Source organism: Podarcis erhardii (genome assembly GCF_964252035.2).
Source record: "Podarcis erhardii genome assembly, chromosome: 8".
Taxonomy (NCBI): Eukaryota; Metazoa; Chordata; class Lepidosauria; order Squamata; family Lacertidae; genus Podarcis; species Podarcis erhardii.
Window position 1 is genome coordinate 41,701,623 of NC_138499.1, and position 19,213 is coordinate 41,720,835.

The following is a 19,213-nucleotide window of genomic DNA, read 5'->3' on the forward strand; positions in this document are numbered from 1 at the left end:
TGCCTTCCAGCCATGGGAGCAAAGACTGGATCCAATCCAAGTTCTGCATTTATTTCAGAAACCATATAAAAATTCCTCTCAGAAATTATCTACCACCTTCCTAGCTACTAGGGGCAAACCTGATATTCTGAGATGTCAGGAAAAAAAAATTCTTGCTCAACCATGGATTTTTAGGGACTATTCCACACTCATTTTCAACTTCAGGATATAACAGTGTTTTGAAAATCTATTGTTTTGAGTTAGCTTCAGTGCATGGATAATTATATAAAGAGGTCACAGCATAATCTTATTCGGTCCACCCATTCAATTTAATATTCTAGCACATATGACAACATTCCTTTAGTTCATTGTTATGCTATTTATTTTTATTGGGTGCATGGGCTTGAATTGCTGGCCATGATTCAAGCGCTCTGAGGTGAGCGTAAAACAAAATGCTACTCTGTGAACACCAAAATAAACATCTAGAATGATAAACAGAAGTGTAATTTACAAAGTACACGAGGATCACATACTGAATAGAGACATTCAGATAACTGAGTGTTGACTAATGATAGTTGATTATATCCATGAAACCTCAAATCAACCACTTGATTTGCAATATTGCACTTGCTGGCCTTAGACCTGACATAGGCTGATGCAGAAGCAGCCGTGAACCAAATTGCAACAAATGCTCCGCAGATGTGCTACTGGCTTGCAGTTCCAGTTCATTCAGAAAGGTCCCTCCTACCCCCCAGGAATGGAATGACCAGTTGCTCCTTCAGCCTCTGTCAATAATGTTCTCTTCAGAAAACAGTATTTCAAGGGTTAAGCAAGTGGAGGTTTTCAAAATCATACCCTGGGACGTTAGTTCTACTTGTATCGTCTTTTACCTTGGCACAAAACCACTGAAAATGATCCAAAAACGATAAACATCTACTGAGGTCATTTCTGCAGTACTGTGGCGCTACAGTTCTATTCAAACACGGTGGGCTGTGTGCCTGTGACTCATTCAGTTCATTAAGCAAATCCAGCCGAGATTTGTGAAGATGTTGGAAAGAGTGGCATCTAGTGGTTCTTTCTGGCAGGTAGGTTCCATATATCAAATCAAACATCTTAGTAATGAAAAGGCAACTGAGGAAAAATCCAAGAGCTAATAAAACAGGGACAAAATAGATTCCTTTAAAATGCACACTCTGAGTTTGGAAGAAACAAGGTGGAAGCAAGCAGGACATTCTGCTTCCTTCTTTGAGGGGCATTCCTGGTTTGGAATTGAATGCTGCATACCAGAATCCCTGTTTATTAATAATATAATCCAGCAATGTTATTGACAAACAGCAACCTACTACAATTTTTCCATCAGGTAACTGTCAATCCCATTTATCTCAGCTATAAACTGAGAAAATATTTTCGAAATGTTCCATGGTTGGCAGTTTCTGTGCTAACTTGGGGTGCTTCCAAGTGGCACATTTATTGAGCATTTATCCTGAGTTCTTCACAGAGAAATTAGACAATGTTGTCTATTTATTATTTTTATGTAGGCCATTGATTCTAACTTGTTTGCAAGGAGGTTAGATGACATCGCATAAAAGCAAGTGTAATCCCACACTTTTTCTGTGCATTTCCCCATCACTTTCATTACTGCAGAAGTCCAATTTTGGGAGGAAGCATATACGTTGCACAAGACTTCCCAATCACCTATAATTGTGCAACCTGAATTTCCCAATACGTGACCAAATCCCACCCCCAAATAGTTTAATAAAGTGTTAGGTTTCAAATTAATTGTCTGTCTCTTGTTCTTTGGTAGCCTTCTTGCAACATAGTTGCTGGTACCACCTGACCACAGAAAGTTTATACATCATTTTCCATTGCCTCGCCATTTCCAGTCTTCTGGTCTTTAGTCTAAAGGTAAGCAGTTCTGCATGTCATAGGTTTTTATTTTCTGTCATAGGTGAGTAGCAAGGCTAGCATTAGGTCTACATGCAATAATTTAACTTGTGAGTTCTGACATTTCCAATAATGCTTCCACCAAAAAAATTAGTTGCCTTTTTGCCATAACCATAACAAATAGTAGAAAGACCCTTTACTCCCACATCCTCTCCAACATAATGACCTTACCTGCTGATCAATGTGTCTTGAACCCCTGGCAATTGGTCCTGCTGGTGTATAAAGTCCCAAGGGCACATGCTATCAGGTAGTCCAGTAGTCCAATAGGTCAGGAAACACATGGTCAGGGAACCTGGAGTTGAGTCCCGAAAAGCACAGTCCCGTGGAACTTCTAAGACACCCAAGCTGTGGCCTATCAATATGGAAAGTTAAGCAGACACAGCACCTCAGCTCTGCTTACCCTTTCACCCCTTGACTCAGGTAGTCCAGTAGTCCAATAGGTCAGGAAACACATGGTCAGGGAACCTGGAGTTGAGTCCCGAAAAGCATAGTCCCGTGGAACTTCTAAGACACCCAAGCTGTGGCCTATCAATATGGAAAGTTAAGCAGACACAGCACCTCAGCTCTGCTTACCCTTTCACCCCTTGACAATCATCAGATTTTTTTTAAAGTTCTGTTTGATATTTGAAGATTGTCTCCTTCCTTGTTCAATTGAACAATACTGATTGTGGAAATGTCTAACAAAAAGAAGCTGCAGGCATTTAACTAATACATTACTTTCTGCATATGTGCGCACACAAACATGTACAATTCACGGAGGAGCTTATGAAGGGTTGCAGACCAGACTGCCATAAGCATTGAGGCATTTGCTTTTTAGCTCTAGAGCCTGTCTGCCTATTAGAGACAGCACAGCTGAGGATCCTCAGTGACATGTGGCGTCTCTGGCAAACATTTAAGAAAATAAGTTGGCAACCTTATGAAAGGAGCATGAATGAAAGGACAGCCACAGTGCTGATCTGCTGCAAAGCTGGTTAATAAATCAATGATTCTGAGAAACTGGAAAAATAAACTGCTACCCATAAATGGAAAACAGAACCAAGTCTAGATATTTGGACTGTGTGTGCCCAAGGCCTGCTTCTGCACTTCTCCATAGGCTACTCTCCTTTTCCCCATTACTACCATTTTTCTCCAAGGATTTATGTCTTCAATGCTCCCCTGCCCAATATGAATTTGAGAATCAGGGTCCTGAAGAAACCACTTACCCCCATTTTGAAACTCAAGGGTTTTTGTTGTTGCTGTTGTGTTGTTTTAAAGTGTAACAAGCAATTTATTTTCTCAGACATTTCTTGAATTTTGCAACAAAATTCAGGAAAAGATCACAATGATGGAAGACTTCATCAAGCAATACTAATTAAAAACCTCAATATTTACCTACTAGTAATTCTGTGTCTAGCATGAGATCACTGCCCCACTTGATACTCCTATCTTTTGTCTGAATAATCTGTGCCCATCTACTTCCTGAGGAGTTTTTTCCCTTATTACTTTGCTTGCATAAAATCTAATAAAATTATTCATAGGATGAATCACATATTCCAGTAGTGTCATAGCAGAGAAACTTTTAAATGATTTTCTGTGTTTGTACACTGGGATGTGATCAAACAGAACTTATTCAGGTTTTTATTTACTAGTAAAATGGAAAAGATTCTAGTCATAAATGTTGCACAACAATGTTACAGGCTGAACCCATTTACCTAGGGAGAAAATTCCACCAACATGAAGGCTGGTACCATCTCAACCCAGCTGGAAAAAATAGAGAAGTCCAAAATCTGGTGTTGTAAAGGATTAAGTTAAAATAAAACTTAAGAAATTAAGTTAAAATTTATCTTTCTGTTTGCTATACCTTTTTTATTTTGCATAATACATTTCACAGTGCGTTTTATGTAAATTTGATAGAACAAGTAACAAATAGATGTATTTGTGTAGAACTTGGAATCAAAATTGGCCCCACCATTTGAGTAAGTGGTCCACCCCAAAATAACTGAACTTCTTTTAATAATGTCTATATAACCATTACAGTCAAACAGATGCTTAAGAGGGCAAATGACAAACAGTTAGACGGAAAACAGGAAAAAAATGAAGAAAAACAGCAGTAAGCAAAGAGACAGTTCTACCCAAAATAATGTGTTCAAAAGCAAGTAAATCTTTACTTGGTGTCCAAAAGAATAATAATGTGGGCCAATCTGTGAAAAGAGTTTCAGAGTTGTAGCACTAGCAGGAAAGTTTCTGTTCTATGAACAGAAATGTACTTGCAACCCAACCAGCAGAAGGACGGTCCACATTAGAACTATCCTATGAAGATCTCAGCAATCTGCTGATGTTAATATTTTAGCATAGAATGCCATACTCACCAACCTTGCTTATTTTTTAAAAATGCAATATTTTTATCATTTATACTAATGAAAAGCCTTTAATAAACTTACAGTAATGAATATACACATTTCTATCCTATTCTTCTAGTGTCCATGTACCACTCAGGGTGATCACTCTTTATTTCTCATCTATGAGCAGTGGCGTAGCGTGGGTTGTCAGCACCCGGGGCAAGGCAAGTAATTTGCGCCCCCTAACCTGTGGATTTGCGCCCCCTAACCTGTGGATTTGCCCTAACCCCAGATGTTGCGCCCGGTGCGGCCGGCCCCCCCTGCACCCCCCACGCTACGCCACTGTCTATGAGCAGCAACTTTATTCATTTATTGGTACAAATCACATAGTATAAAACATGAAAAGGAAGGGGAAATGAAAGAACCAGTGAACAGAGTTTTGGATGTACTACAGACTGTGCCTTTACAGACGTGGTACTTTTACCCATTGTGAAAGTTCATGATACACATTCATAGAATCTTGCTATCATATTCATAGACTCCTTGAATATATGAGTCAGATCGTTGAATTCGAAGGGACCACAAGGGTCATCTAGTCCACCCCCTGCAATGCAGCAGGCCAGTCCATGCCTGAGCACACCGGGGGTGGGGGTGGAGAGAGAGCAGGGCCGTCTTTAGCATATGCGCCGCTGGGGTGCAAAGATCCACCCAGCACCCCCAAATTTAGTTTAGCCACCCCCAAATTTTTAGAGGGTCAAACTCAAAGTTGTTGACCTTTTGGGGGGGGGGAGGAAAATCGCTCACCTGTAACATCCAACAACGCAGCAGAAATAACTGCTTTTGTTTCCTGACTCGTTGGGAATATTTGATGCTATGGAGTAACAGAGTGACGGAGGAGGGGGACGGGGACTTTTGAGAGGGACCGGTATACAGTAGGTATACATTTGATGCACCCCCCAATACATCTGGCACTCCCTAGAATTTGGCACCAGGGTGCCCCGCAGCCCTTGCACCCCCGGGTAAAGACAGGGGGGAGAGAGGGGGGGGAAGAAACCTGCACTTAAGAACAGGACTATAGTATGTGACTAAAGTTGCATATAGTTTGGCCCTTAGTACCATCTTATAAGGAAGAAATAGCACACCTATTATGATTTTAGGTAGGAATACTTAATTATTAATGATGTGTTTATACCATTTAAGACACATCATCCCTATGTGATTTACACAAGATGTTAACATTGCAATATAAAAATTTCCACAAAATAAAGCAATAAAAGAGTCAATACATAAATCAATAAAAATGATTGCTGTTTGCACCTTATATGCTATTATTATATCCTATCTGAGATTGGAATGAGAAAGAACTGTGTGAGTTGGGAATGAGATCCCAACTGTATGAACTCAAAGCCTGGATAATCTATTTGTCCCTATTTTTTGATTTGGTAACCGGGAGAATTAGGCAAGGCATATCCATTTGTTATGCAGAGGATACACTGTAATACACACACATCCAGATTTAAAGATGAGCATACATACTTGTTCTTTATGAAATTAAACTGAGCATTCCCTGTTCAGATTGCTTCCTAGTCTAAAAGCTCATCATCAGAGTAAAGCTGATTCGATGACTGCTGGAGTCCCAGCTTCTCTTCCAACTGGAAAGATATCAGATCTTTTCTGGTGATTATCCCAACAACCTGGTTCTGCAAATCAACAACTGTCAGGTGCCGAAGGCCCAGAGACCGAAATATGATGTATGTGCGTTGCAGTGAGAAATGGGCTTGAACGGACACTGCAGATTTGTTTATGTAGGGCTCCTGCAAGATAAAGTAAAGGACACATTAAGAGAAAACAGGTGTAACCTTATCATATCTTAACTCCCAAATGAAAGAAGAGCACAATGCAGTGGTCGTTGTTGTTTTATCTCATTTGTACATTCAAATTATTTCTTTTTTAAAAAACATGGTATAATAGTGGTTTCATTTTTCACTAGAATTTCACATTGATACAGGAATGTACACAGAACATACAGGGAAGGGCAGTTAAAGCTAGACTCCAATGGTACGTTCAAGAGTTCTACGTGGCTTTGATAGGCATGTGGCAGTTTGTTAAACCAAATACGTTTTATAGTGAGGTTTTGTTACATTGCTCTTAATGACATCCTACAGCATTCCACAGCAGACACTTGCAGAAAGAAAGAACGAAAGAACAAAAAGGGGAAATAAAATTAATCTATTTCTAAGAAGGCAATTTTAAATACCACTCTGGCACTCAGAATACAAGGTAGTTTGGCTGAAGAACCACTGCAGCCACCAGTTTTGCTACAAGCAAAGCAAAGAGTCACTGCACATAGGGCAGCCTTTCTCAACCTGTGGGTCCCCAGATGTTGTTGAACTACAACTCCCATCACCCCTAACTAGCAAGACCAGAGCTCAGGGATGATGGGAGTTGTAGTCCAACAACATCTGGGGACCCACAGGTTGAGAACTGCTAACATAGGGTGTTCTTCTTACATGGAGATGGGTTCCATAAAGCGGAGTCAGGGTTTCACACATAAAGCTATGGAGATTATTTCTGTGTAGGAAAAGCTAGACGCACAGCACAAGTGTATTTTGCCACAACCATGCCAGTCAGGAAGCTGATGTGAAGAGAGGTGATCTCATGGTCAAGGAAACATCAGGTATGAAGTGGCCTTGAGGTTAAATCCATTGTTTCTACATTTACTAAATTGTCACAGCAGAAAGTTTAATGCAGATACACAATTCCTAAAACTAAAAACAAACACCCCAAGTCAAGAAACATTCTCACTTGGTGACAATCACTCACATTTTTATAGTTCCCGGGCTAGATTGCTGCAAAACACTCTTGCTGGGGTTTCCCTGACAACTGCTCAGAAGCTTCAACTCATGTTGATGGTTGCCCCTGATGAATTGCTCCACTGGAAATGTACACAGCATTGCTCAGTGTGATCTGCATATTGGTTCCGGATGGTCCTCAAGACACAAACTGGAAAGCCCTCAGCCAGAGAGCCCCCAACCACTTGGATCCAACATACCTACCATCTACCACCTCTCTTATATCACAACCACAAGGTTAACCAAAATCACCTTAAAGAGGTTGCTGTGTGTGTGCCATAGGTAGGAGACAATGCTTGTAGAAAGACATAAGGCAGTTCTTAGACTGTCCTCCAGCTACTGTAAATAAAATATTGTCATTCACAGACAACACAGTGCTGCTGCTATTCTTCTAGTCACTTTATGAGAGATCCAAACAAAACAGCAGTGAAATATGAAAATATATATGGGAATACAGAGACAGGAAAATAAGTTTTTCCTTGTGCTGTTTGAGAGCAGGGAAAATTCAAGAGCTTCGCTATACATTGTGTCTTTGCAATTCCATAGGAGTCAAACACTGACATTTAAATGATTTGTTCCATTAACACTGGATCTTTTCGCCAATCTGGAACATGTTTTAATCGCAAACCCCCTTGAAATGGTTGCCTTTGTTGTATTTTCTTGTTGGCTCATCGTATCAACATCTGTTATGTTTATATAATATGAATTAAAACTCAGGAATGCTGTTTGTACTCGGCTACTTTTGTTGAGAGTGTAGCGTCCCGGGATTGGCAGTGTTTATGTAAATCAGTGTAGCTGACAGAGCCGTCATAAACAGAAGAGAAAATATAACAAACACATTGTTCGTGGAGGAAATGTTTGTTTTCAGAGCTGGCTCCGCTCTTACCAGATTGATGAAGCGTTGCTGATACTGAGGGTCCGTAGTGTAGCGACCCAACAACATGGTCATCCGTTGCTGATTAGGCAGTTTTTCAACTCTGATCTGCAATAGACGAGGTGCATTACTATTATTTACTGCAGTGCAATGCAACCAGATTCAGTTTCTAGCAAGGAAACCTATTAGTACAGAAAAATTCACTGAAGTTCTTTACCCTATGGGACAAAGGTCCTGGGTGGGGGTGACATCTAAATCCAGCAGGTCAAGGTGATGGTTTCTGTACATGCTGTAGTGCAAGGTGAGAGCAGATAGAGTTTCCCTACCCTGGAGGGTAGCCCATCTAGGAGAAGGAAAACTCTGATCTTAAACCTCTGCTGCCTTGTGGATCTTTGGGAGAAGAAAAGACTAAGGAGTAAACCCTACACAAATATGAAGTGGAGTCCTTAAGATGGAGGATGGCACCTTGTATGCCTCCTTTCAGCAACTCCTGCAGCCAAACTGGTGCTAACTGTATTGCTCTGCTTTCCTTTGGACCACATCTTGTTGTATAGGCAACCCAGGACCTCCATAGACATTGGCCAGGCTTGCACCCTAGGGAAGTCACTTTGGGGCTGCTAATGCAGCGGTTTGACTTAAAGAAGCATACTCCATTGTCTCCTGAAACAGACAGATGCTAACAAAAACAGCAGATTGAGATCTGGGAGAGGCAACTCATGCCGGATTGATTTATATTCTATTTTTCTGCAATGCCCCAACTCAACATGGATTCACAACACATACAAATACAACAATATATTCCATTACAGGTTTATTACAAAACTAAAATTTATCAAAATCATCAAAGTCACAGAATAAACTATTTCAATAATCAATAATAATCAGCCCTACAAACTTGTATGTAATCATCTCCCTTGTAGAACTGGATTTTCCTAGAAATATTGCTTGAAGCACTACTATAGTGTTCCACTACTTTGAAATTGTTACATCTGAACACAGGAAAAACAGTCACTCACATTCTTACCAGCCTTTTGCAGCAAAAAATTCCACTCTGGGAATAGAATAACCAATAAAGCTAGGCTACTACAAGCAGGAAGCAAGGGAAGGCCGGAGTTGTATAACACATATGTAGTATTTAACAACCACTACTTTCAAAACTAGCAGTCTGATCTCCAGGAGGGCCAGTGTCAGGTTTTAGCAGGCCCTTGGGCAAGATGCCCAGAGTGGGATCCCTCATTGAGTGGACCCATGTGCTTCACATTCCTGTATCTACAGCCCTTTCACTTGCCCTCTTCCATTAGGCCTAATTCATAGAGCCACTTAGCATGAGAGGATAAGGGGACTGGAAAGTGCTGTTCCTTGCTCACTTACTTAAAAGGAACAAGTGAACAGACAGCAATAGGGAGGAGGAGAAACAGCAAAATCTGGGGGGCTCCAGAGAAAATCAGTGGGTCCTTTGCTAGGGGGTAAGCCTCAGTAAATGCCCACCCTGGTCCTCAGATCCAGAAGTGTTCCCTGTTCCGTGTGTGTGTGTAAGATAAATAAAAGGACATTTATTACCTTCTGATAGGAAAGAAGAGGTGCACAAGATTCAGAGTCTTCTGTAGTCTCCTTTTCAAAGACGGCTTCGTTTTCCAATAGCACACAGAGCTCAAGCCTAGTTTCATGAAAAATACATTCATCAACAGACCTAATGACCACTCCAAAATAGCTATGAGACCAAGATTATTTTTTTATCCAGAATTTTTTATCTATGTTGTTCCTCTGGGCATTGGCCTTCATGATGGCTCAATTCTGTACTCCCAGTGAACATTCAAATAAATATCAGACAGGGGATGAGCTCATACAACTATTAGCAACTAACAGAAGTGTTACACCATAGTCTTCCATACTGCCAGGCCAAAATTCACAGGTAAGAACCAAATCCCTATTATTTTGTGTTCTCTATTTCCTTAAAAGGAGAGGAAGTTCAAAAGTTGCACTACCACTAGGTTTAGTTTCCTTCGGGGCACTAGAGACTTACAGTTTCTTTGGAACATATGACAAACATAAAGTCAGATGCAGTTGGTTGGCCTACAGTGAATGTGATAGGCTGGATTAGGTGGAATGTCAGTCTGATCTAGCTAAATTCTTATGCTTACAGCATGTATGTATGGCAAACTGAACACCAGTATAGTTTTAAATTGGAGGGTATATAACACAATAAATTCAGTTTGCCGCACAAAAGCAATATCTTCGTTAGAATTATTGGTTTTTTTAATGACAGCTGGTCATACCACCTACTGCTCATATGACCTACTGACACCCTACAGAACTTCCATTGGTTTAGGATTTGTTATTTGCTCTTCTTTTTCTATTGATTAAATTTGACCATTCAATTATAATTAGTTTTGTTATAAGTTCATATAGCAAAAGAAATAGTTATACTTGATAGAAGGAAGAAAAAGAAAGTTTGAGCAACCTTCTCTTAAAAATATAATCTGCATCTCTCACACAGCTTTCCTTTATCTATGGTATATAAATCATTATACATCCATCTTGCATCATGTTTTGTATTAAATCAAGATATTATGGTTTAAACAGCAGCTGTACTCAAAACCATATATATCTGCAACCTGATTCAATTTTCAAATAGCTGTTATTATGGGTCTGTTTGAAAGAAATTGCCTCACAGAGAAACAGAATTGGTTTAACAGATATATCAAATGATACCTTGCGGAAGACTTGACATGCAATCTAAAGACAAGCTGAGCAAGGTTGTATTCAGTTACTCTCTAGTTCATTCAAGTGGAGGTTTAATAGGTAATAGGCATTTTGTTAATGTAAACAGCAGGAGCCAATGCGAAATTATTATCTGGTTGTAAATGTGCAAAGAGCGTTACAATATTTATCCTCATACAAATCCTGCGAGATAGCTCATTACAATGACAGTTTTACATTTGGAATCTTAGCCATTGGCCTCTTCCCATTTGGCCATCTGAAATTTCATTTATACCTACCATTCAATTCTGTTATGAGTTGACTTTTTCTAGACACTGTTAAATTTCATTAAAACTATGAGCCTGAAAAGAGTGACAGCTGTTTCATGTTCACACATTAGACAACGTTTTCAGTACAGACATACATGAGCCATTTACAGACATTAGATCCGAGTAGAATGAACATATTCATGTTGGATGAATGGGTGTTACATTGCCATCCCCTGACCTATGCATCATTGTTTGACATGAACAGAGCCTGAAAAGAGCCCCCCCCCCTTACACATATATGAGCTCACTTCTGACATTCAGAAAAATGTGTATCAGTTATCGGTGGGGCTGGCTATTACAATATTGCTCCCCTCACATTTGAGCAGTCTTTAAACCCAGATCAGGTGTCACTAAAAGGCTCCCATGAGGCTGACTGCTCTAACTTATCCCGGACACAAGTCAATACTTCTACCTAACTTGACTTTGTTCCTACACCAGTTGAGGTTCATATAAAGAGCCAGTAGAGTACAGTTTGCTATGCAATCAAAGCCACTGTAAAAGATATCATGTAAGTGGAGGTCAGTGTGGGACTAGCTACACCATTCAGGCTAGATGCAAAGGAAGCTTCGGAGTTGGGGTGTTTCAAAGGCAGTTAATGGAAATATGGCGTGTGTTCAATATATCTATCAATTCCAACAGAAAGTCTTTGTGGCACTGTGCAAACTAACAAATCTGTTATAGCATAAGCATTCGCTGACTCATATCCAGGAAAGCTTATGCCACAATAAATGTGTTAGTCTTTAAGATGCCATGAAGACTTCATTGTTTTTGCTGCTGCAGACTCACTCAGTTACCCTTCTGGAAACTATCCATGCCACTTTGTTTTCCTCTTCAGGCAATAAAGGGTTTAGGAATTCCCCAAGCATGAACATGCTTTATCTGGTATTCTTAAATAATAGCTCTGAATTGAACTGTGCTCCATACTCTGCTTCATAACATAAGAACATAAAAACAGCTTGTTGAATCAGGCCAATGGCCCATTTAGTCCAGCCTCCTGTTCTCACGGTGGCTACCCAATGCCTGTTAGAGGACAGCAAACATGACCTGAGCACAGCAACACTGCCCACCTATGATTCTCAGCAACTGGTATTCAAAGGTCTATTGCCTCTGTTAGCAGAGGTAGAACATAGCAGTAGCAGTGATGTAACAAACCATTGTAGTTACGTATTGTATGTGTGCCCTAACCAAAGCTGCCCTACTTCAAACATTTTCACACCTGAAGCAAAAACTCCAAACAGGGCCCCTTTGACCACTGTACAACGCTCATTGTTCAGGATACAGAGAGATGGAGTCTGGGTGCAAGAAAATGACACCTTCTCTGGAATTTGCTGCCTGAAATGTTAGTAAGGATGGCTGCTGGAAGCTTATAAAATGCTGTGCTGTCAGGTGGATTACATACATATGGTGCCAATTTCTGTGCATCTGCTGCTCCAAAGAGAATTATTTCACCTACTTGAAAGGCAATTGAAGATTAGATATCTGATCACCATAAAAAGCTATAAGAAACGAAAACAGCAATAATGGTGTTTTGCCAAAAATGAAAATCACCCTGTTTTAGTTCTGACCTGGAGTTTGTTATTTTCCTAAAACAAGCCCATACTAGCTGTGTTTTATAGGAGTAAAACAAATGTCCCATTTAGCACAATGCAAAAGAAAAGGAACATTTGTTTGCCACCCGTGTCTAGCTGGTAAGTTTGATCATATTCCAAATTATTCAGCTTTGGCCTGAAATAAACCAGCAGGGAATCACATAGGAGCTAGGCTTTGAGAAATGAAAGAAAAATCCGGATAATGAAAAAGGCACATGGACACGCAATACGTCTATGCCGCAAGTACAATGAAGGAAAGTTTTGGAACACCACTAATGAAAAACAATCCAAGGCTATTAAACTTGCCACATTCAAGAGAAAAATGAGCACCCATTATTTCACTTGGACTTGCAGAAGTCACGCTTCAGAAGTATAACAAGATCATTCTTTGATGTTGCACATATCCTTCCTATCACATCATCAAGTCTCTAAAACAGCAGCCCAAGCATGTTTCTTGCACTATATTTTGGGCTTAACAGGAAGTTCTAGAGATCAGACGGTGAACTGGCAATTGTTACTCTGCTCTTTATTTATTTAGAAAGGAAGAAACCCCTTTAGGAAAGAACCTCTTTTCAAAGGTAGCCTGGCAAGGCCTTAGAGCATTTTTAATTTATGATATTCGCTATGAAACAGGCATCATAAAGACACACATTTAAGATTGCCCATTTGTACCCAAAGGTCCCACCTTAGATACTATTCATTCTTGAGCACTATACTAAAGCTATCAGAACGGGAAAGGTCTTGTACCCCACCCTTGCACAAAAATTTCTTTCTCTGTGGATATAGAAAATTCTACACATTAGGGAACTGGCAGACATATTATTATTATTATTATTATTATCCCTGACAAAATAGTTACAAAATGCACTCAATGTAGATTAAGCAATTGTTGTAGGGGTATATTCTAATAATAATAAAAGAAGAAGAAGAAGAAGAAGAAGAAGAAGAAGAAGAAGAAGAAGAAGAAGAAGAAGAAGTCCAAGCAATTATATTATGGGTAAGATAATCAAGACATCACATTTCATCCTGCATTTTACTGTCTACATTTGACTTTACAGAAATGTGTCTAAGAATATGAGGTATACAGCGGTACCTCTGGTTATGAACTTAATTCGTTCCGGAGGTCTGTTCTTAAGCTGAAACCATTCTTATCCTGAGGCACGCTTTCACTAATGGGGCCTCCAGTGCGTGATTTCCGTTCGCATCCTGGGGCAAAGTTTGCAACCAGGAGCAGTTACTTCCAGGTTAGCGGAGCTTGTAACCAGAAGAGTTCGTAAGCAGAGGTACCACTGTACATCCAATGAAGAACTAAATTGAAGGGAGTCAGGCAGATCTTCTTGTGCAGAAGGTTCCACAAGCAGAAAAGTGTTATTTGTATGTACATACAGGCTGTTGCACAATTATTTCACAAGTCGACCAGTTGTGATGGATTCTTCTGTTGCATTTATAAATGGACCTCTGTTAGCACAAGAGACATTGCACCCATAGACTGAAAGCACCGAGTACAATCCTGTGAGTGGCAAAATTATACAACTTGATTATAAATATCTTTCCAAGAACAGTAACTGACTCCATGCAGCTACAACTTATTCAACCAGAATATGCTGCAAAGCCAACTGATGTGATTAGTCTAATTCAGGGGTGGCCAACTCCCAAGAGTCTGTGATCTACTCACAGAGTTAAAAACTGGCAGTGACTACCCCCTTTTGTGGGGTTCAGGTCAAAGTTGTTGAGCTTCTTTTAGGGAGGAGGAAAGCCATGTTTTTGGGGGGTGCAGGAAAAAATGTTTAGCTTTTTTAGGGGAGCCAAACTTGTTGAACTTCTTTGGGTGGCACAGTGGTCTGAACCACTGAGCTTCTTGGGCTTGCCGATCAGAAGGCCAGCGGTTCGAATCCCCATGACGGGGTGAGCTCCCATTGCTCCATCCCAACTCCTGCCAACCTAGCAGTTCGAAAGCACACCAAAAATGTAAGTAGATACTTCCAGTGGGAAGGTAAACCGCATTTCCGTGTGCTGCTCTGGTTTCACCAGAAGCGGCTTAGTCATGCTGGCCACATGACCTGGAAAAACTGTCTGCGAACAAACGGTGGCTCCCTTGGCCTGTAAAGCGAGATGAGCGCCACAACCCCAGAGTTGTCTGCGACTGGACTTAACTGTCAGGGGTCCTTTACCTTTTTTAGTGATCTACCAGTGATCTACCACAGATGTCCAATGATCTACCGGTAAATCACGATCTACCTGTTGGAAGTGCCTGGTCTTGTTCAGTGAGGTTTACATTTGACAGTGTAGAGAAAGACAATGAGGCAGCCTTCAAACTGAGTTCTCGGACAATGCAATGGCTGCATTAAGTTTTTCCTGCTCCCCAGCATCACCATCCACAACTCTCAGGGCCCCAGACCTTCTAATAAGGGGGGAATTTTCAACCAAAGATACTCCCTTTTCTTCAGTACTCTATAGCTGCTGCTGGAGCTACATTATTTAGCACTGCACCCAAGGAAGAATAGAAACATGTAGAACTATTATTTTTTGGGGGGGGGAGCAAAGTTATCTTTATTTTTATTCATCTGATGTCATTCTACTCCAGCCTTCCTCCTTTTTGGCGCACAGGGTGGAGTCACATAATAAATCATTCCATTGGGCACAAAACAAAAACACAAAATTACCCTGTTAAAAAGAAAATTCTTGCATTCATTTATATTTTTTCAAAAAACACATCAACAATGATCCTTCCTCTGGTGGAGTACAAATTAGAAAGGGTGCAAACAAGTCCAAGATTATGACAATGTGGTTAAATGGTAGTCAACAAAAACCATAAAAGGCAGAAAGAAATATTTTTACAACTAAGCAACTGGTGTAAACTGGGGTGAAGGAGAACATACACTCTGACAAAGCCAGTGTAAATTGATAGTAAAACAAGTGAAGAAGGAATCCAAAGAACCAATAACTGAAGAAATGAAATAAAATATAAAAATGCATTTAAATACATCCAAAGCAAAACCTAGCCAGGAGGTATCAGTGAAATTGCTAGATGATAAAGGTAGTATGTTTTGTCAAATACACAAATTATTTTGCTCTTTCAAAGTACACTTTCAACCTTTCCATGTCACTTTTGCTCTTGCTGGGTGATCAGAAATAGAAAGTACAAAGGGAAACATGCACCTAAATGTTTAAGAGGATTTTAATTGCTGTGCCTGGTTCTGAGACTGAACAAAATTCCCTGAAGAGGTTCTTGCATCTCTTTTTCCAAGATGTGGTATTGTAAAAAAAAATAATGTTTATAATGAACCTAGCTAACTTTCAATTGCAGATGACTCCATCACATACTTGCACTATAGGACAAATATATGATCAGTCTTTCCATACATATTAACATTCCCATCATGACCATATTTGAATCTAGCTGTTAACATCATATACTTACCTCAAAGCCACCCACAGGCTGTAGTTTGGCTACATATGTTTTTCATTTGCCTTTCAGAATTATAATTCACACACTACATCACTCCAGCTCACTCTGAAAGAGCTTTGTACACCTACACAGCTATCTGTGCAACAAAGCAAAGAAGAAGAAGAAGAAGAGTTTGGATTTGATATCCCGCCTTTCACTCCCTTTAAGGAGTCTCAAAGCGGCTAACATTCTCCTTTCCCTTCCTCTCCCACAACAAACACTCTGTGAGGTGAGTGGGGCTGAGAGACTTCAGAGAAGTGCGACTGGCCCAAGGTCACCCAGCAGCTGCATGTGGAGGAGCTGAGACGCAAACCCGGTTCCCCAGATTACGAGACTACCGCTCTTAACCACTACACCACACTGGCTCTCAAAACCCTTTACTTTTTAAACAATGTGAAATGATGGCATTCTTCGGCATAGACATTTTACACTATGCTCCAGACAGCTGCCTTAGAGTGATCTAGAAAAAACTGCACAAAGAAAAAATAACTATATAGAAATTATTCATGTATAGACTAAGAGATTATTTGCATTTAGATACAGTGGTACCTCGGGTTACATACGCTTCAGGTTACAGATGCTTCAGGTTACAGACTCTGCTAACCCAGAAATAGTACCTCGGGTTAATAACTTTGCTTCAGGATGAGAACAGAAATCGTGCTTAGGCAGTGCGGCAGCAGCAGGAGGCCCCATTAGCTAAAGTGGTGCTTCAGGTTAAGAACAGTTTCAGGTTAAGAACGGACCTCCAGAACGAATTAAGTACGTAACCTGAGGTAACCCTGTACTGCTATTTAAATTATAATCTTATAACTTCCCAACATTATCACCTTTGTAGACTGCATATGTTCATGTTTAGTGAGGTCGGATTACAATATAGGGTTGGAAGCTACACATCGTGTATCACGTCAGACATTTTCCCATTCCCATTTGCTCTTTTTCAAATTCCCTGTTGTGCCTTACTACATTTTTAGCAGCAGCGATTTATGGAAGAATGTCAACGCTACTGTGTTCAGTTATTTACTGCAGTTTTAACAGCACTATGATAAAGGGCAGCATGTGACTTAGTGATACTCAGAGTATACCCACTGAAATTAATGGGTTTAAGTTAGTCATTATTTTAATGGGTCTTCTCTGACTATGACATAATCAGATGCCACCCTCAATAAATCATATATACACTCTGCTTTCAGGCAGTAGTTTGTACTTGCCTCATCATCTTATAGGCTCAGGAGGGAGCAAGGTTCCAAAGGCAAACTAAGATAAAATGTTCAACATTTTGGTATTGCACCAGTCTAGGTGTTTGGCCTTGATTTTCTGGACAGTTTGTAACAATCCATAGTTCTTATTTAAGAAATACAGAGTGTCTCATGTTGTTTATTCCAGTCTCACAAAATTTATCCCATGGCTCTCATTCATTTGGTTTAATCCTAGACATATCAGGAGAGGTGATACTTCTGAGGACTGGGTTTCTCAAAGAAGGAGCTAGGAGATGGTGGGAAACAACCAGACAACAACAAAGCAAAAAATGATCGTCAGCTAAAAATGTTGTGCTGTCCTTGGTGCTAAAAGTCCATGGTCTAAAAGACAGACAGAAGCCTATTCATATATCTGGTAGACATGGATGCCAAACAAGAACACACAGGTTAGACCCATTCCCTGTATACCAACAAACACACCAGCCACATTCCTGATGCTGCAGGTTCAGTGACATTCTACGGAGATGAAAATCCTGGACAGTCAGTATTCCCACCCTTATGGAATAGCCCTACATACATCTGTACCCATACTGGCTCCCTACCAAATATGCAGCAGAAGCGAGTCATGGCTGGAACATGGCCTCCAAGGGTAAGGACTATCCTACATGTTCTGACCTACACACACACCACACACACACTTCATGCGTTTTTTCAGGCACCAAACACCTAAGTATGGGAAGATAAACTTAAATATGCTCTGAATAAATCACAAATGGAACAAAATATTCAGTTAAAAAAGTACCCCACTTACTGTATTAAGCACTCTTCCTAGAGAACGACTCTTTTTTATTGTGCTAATCTTGGAAAAATGTAGCCTCTTAGAAAGTTTATTTCTCAGAGTTTTCTTTCAAAGCTGCAAAGAAGAAAGATTTGAAAACTGCACTGGACATTTTCTTTTGAGCAGGATGATCATCTATTTGTTTTTTATCTGAATATTTTTATTTTTATTTGTACTTTGATCAGATTTTCAGGAGGAAACCTTTTGCATACAAGAACTAAGGCCATTTCACCATATTTAGTTGATCAGTCGTATGAGTTTTCATTAATCACTTAAATTTGCATATGAATGGGAAAAATTAGTTTTGAAGGTGGAGGAGGAACTGGAAAGTGACCCTCAACTGGTCTATAGAAGATACTGTTCCTGTGACTATTGCTTATACACCTGACTTGGGTAAATCTGCATTCCTGTCACTTAAGTGGCTTTCTACATGATCAATAAAAGTAAGCCCTTAGTCTTTGCATGATAAACCCTTTCAATGAGAACAGCATAATATCCTGTCAGTATGTGTAAAGGATAGGAACAGCCTTCTTGTGAAAAGAAAGAATTATTCTATTTTAAACATAGATTAAATAGTGCTCCTTGCTCCTCTAAAAACAGTAATAGATATATGCTCTAGCATAGTGGAAGGTAAATGTTTGAAAAATATGTGTGTGTACACACACATGCACTCAACAAAAGCATGAGCTATATGCCAGAGAAACAGAGGAGGCAAATCCTGATTGTGATTTGCTTCAAAAATCTACATACCGTAGTTAAAAGAGCACTCCCACACTAGAATTGTGCTGCAGGGGACGGCATACTTTCCAAAGTATTACAATAGCTATAAAGTATTCTAGATGCCTGTGACATTCAAGTAATTAAATTATACACAGAAATGACAATAGCAATTAATGTTTTAACTGAGCATATTGTGCTTTTGCTACTCAGAAGCTGAAATAGTCCAGAGGAGAAGCCGAGGGAGAATATGAAATCTGATTAGAACAAATGAGAAACTAATGCACATTTTTTTTGTGCAATACACTTATAGTGAAGGAAGGCCTTGAAAGCAATTATGACATTGGGTTGTATCTAATGCTAGTCCTACACAGAGTAGGCCCACTGTAGTTAATGAGCATGACTAGCTTAGGTTCATGGATTTGAATG

General features: G+C 39.9%; 1 protein-coding gene across 1 annotated transcript in view; it reads right to left on the reverse strand.

Annotated features, from left to right (window-relative positions):
• Positions 1-5,280: 5,280 nt before the first annotated feature.
• Positions 5,281-19,213, reverse strand: part of LOC309349281 (chloride channel protein C-like) — a 64,061-nt gene continuing 50,128 nt past the window's right edge. The window contains exons 14-16 of the mRNA XM_081875065.1: positions 9,528-9,624; positions 7,980-8,075; positions 5,281-6,055 (exon numbers count right to left, since the gene is read on the reverse strand). Coding sequence (XP_081731191.1) covers positions 5,825-6,055; positions 7,980-8,075; positions 9,528-9,624 — 424 coding nt within the window. The 3' untranslated portion in view covers positions 5,281-5,824. The remainder of the gene's footprint in view (positions 6,056-7,979; positions 8,076-9,527; positions 9,625-19,213) is intronic.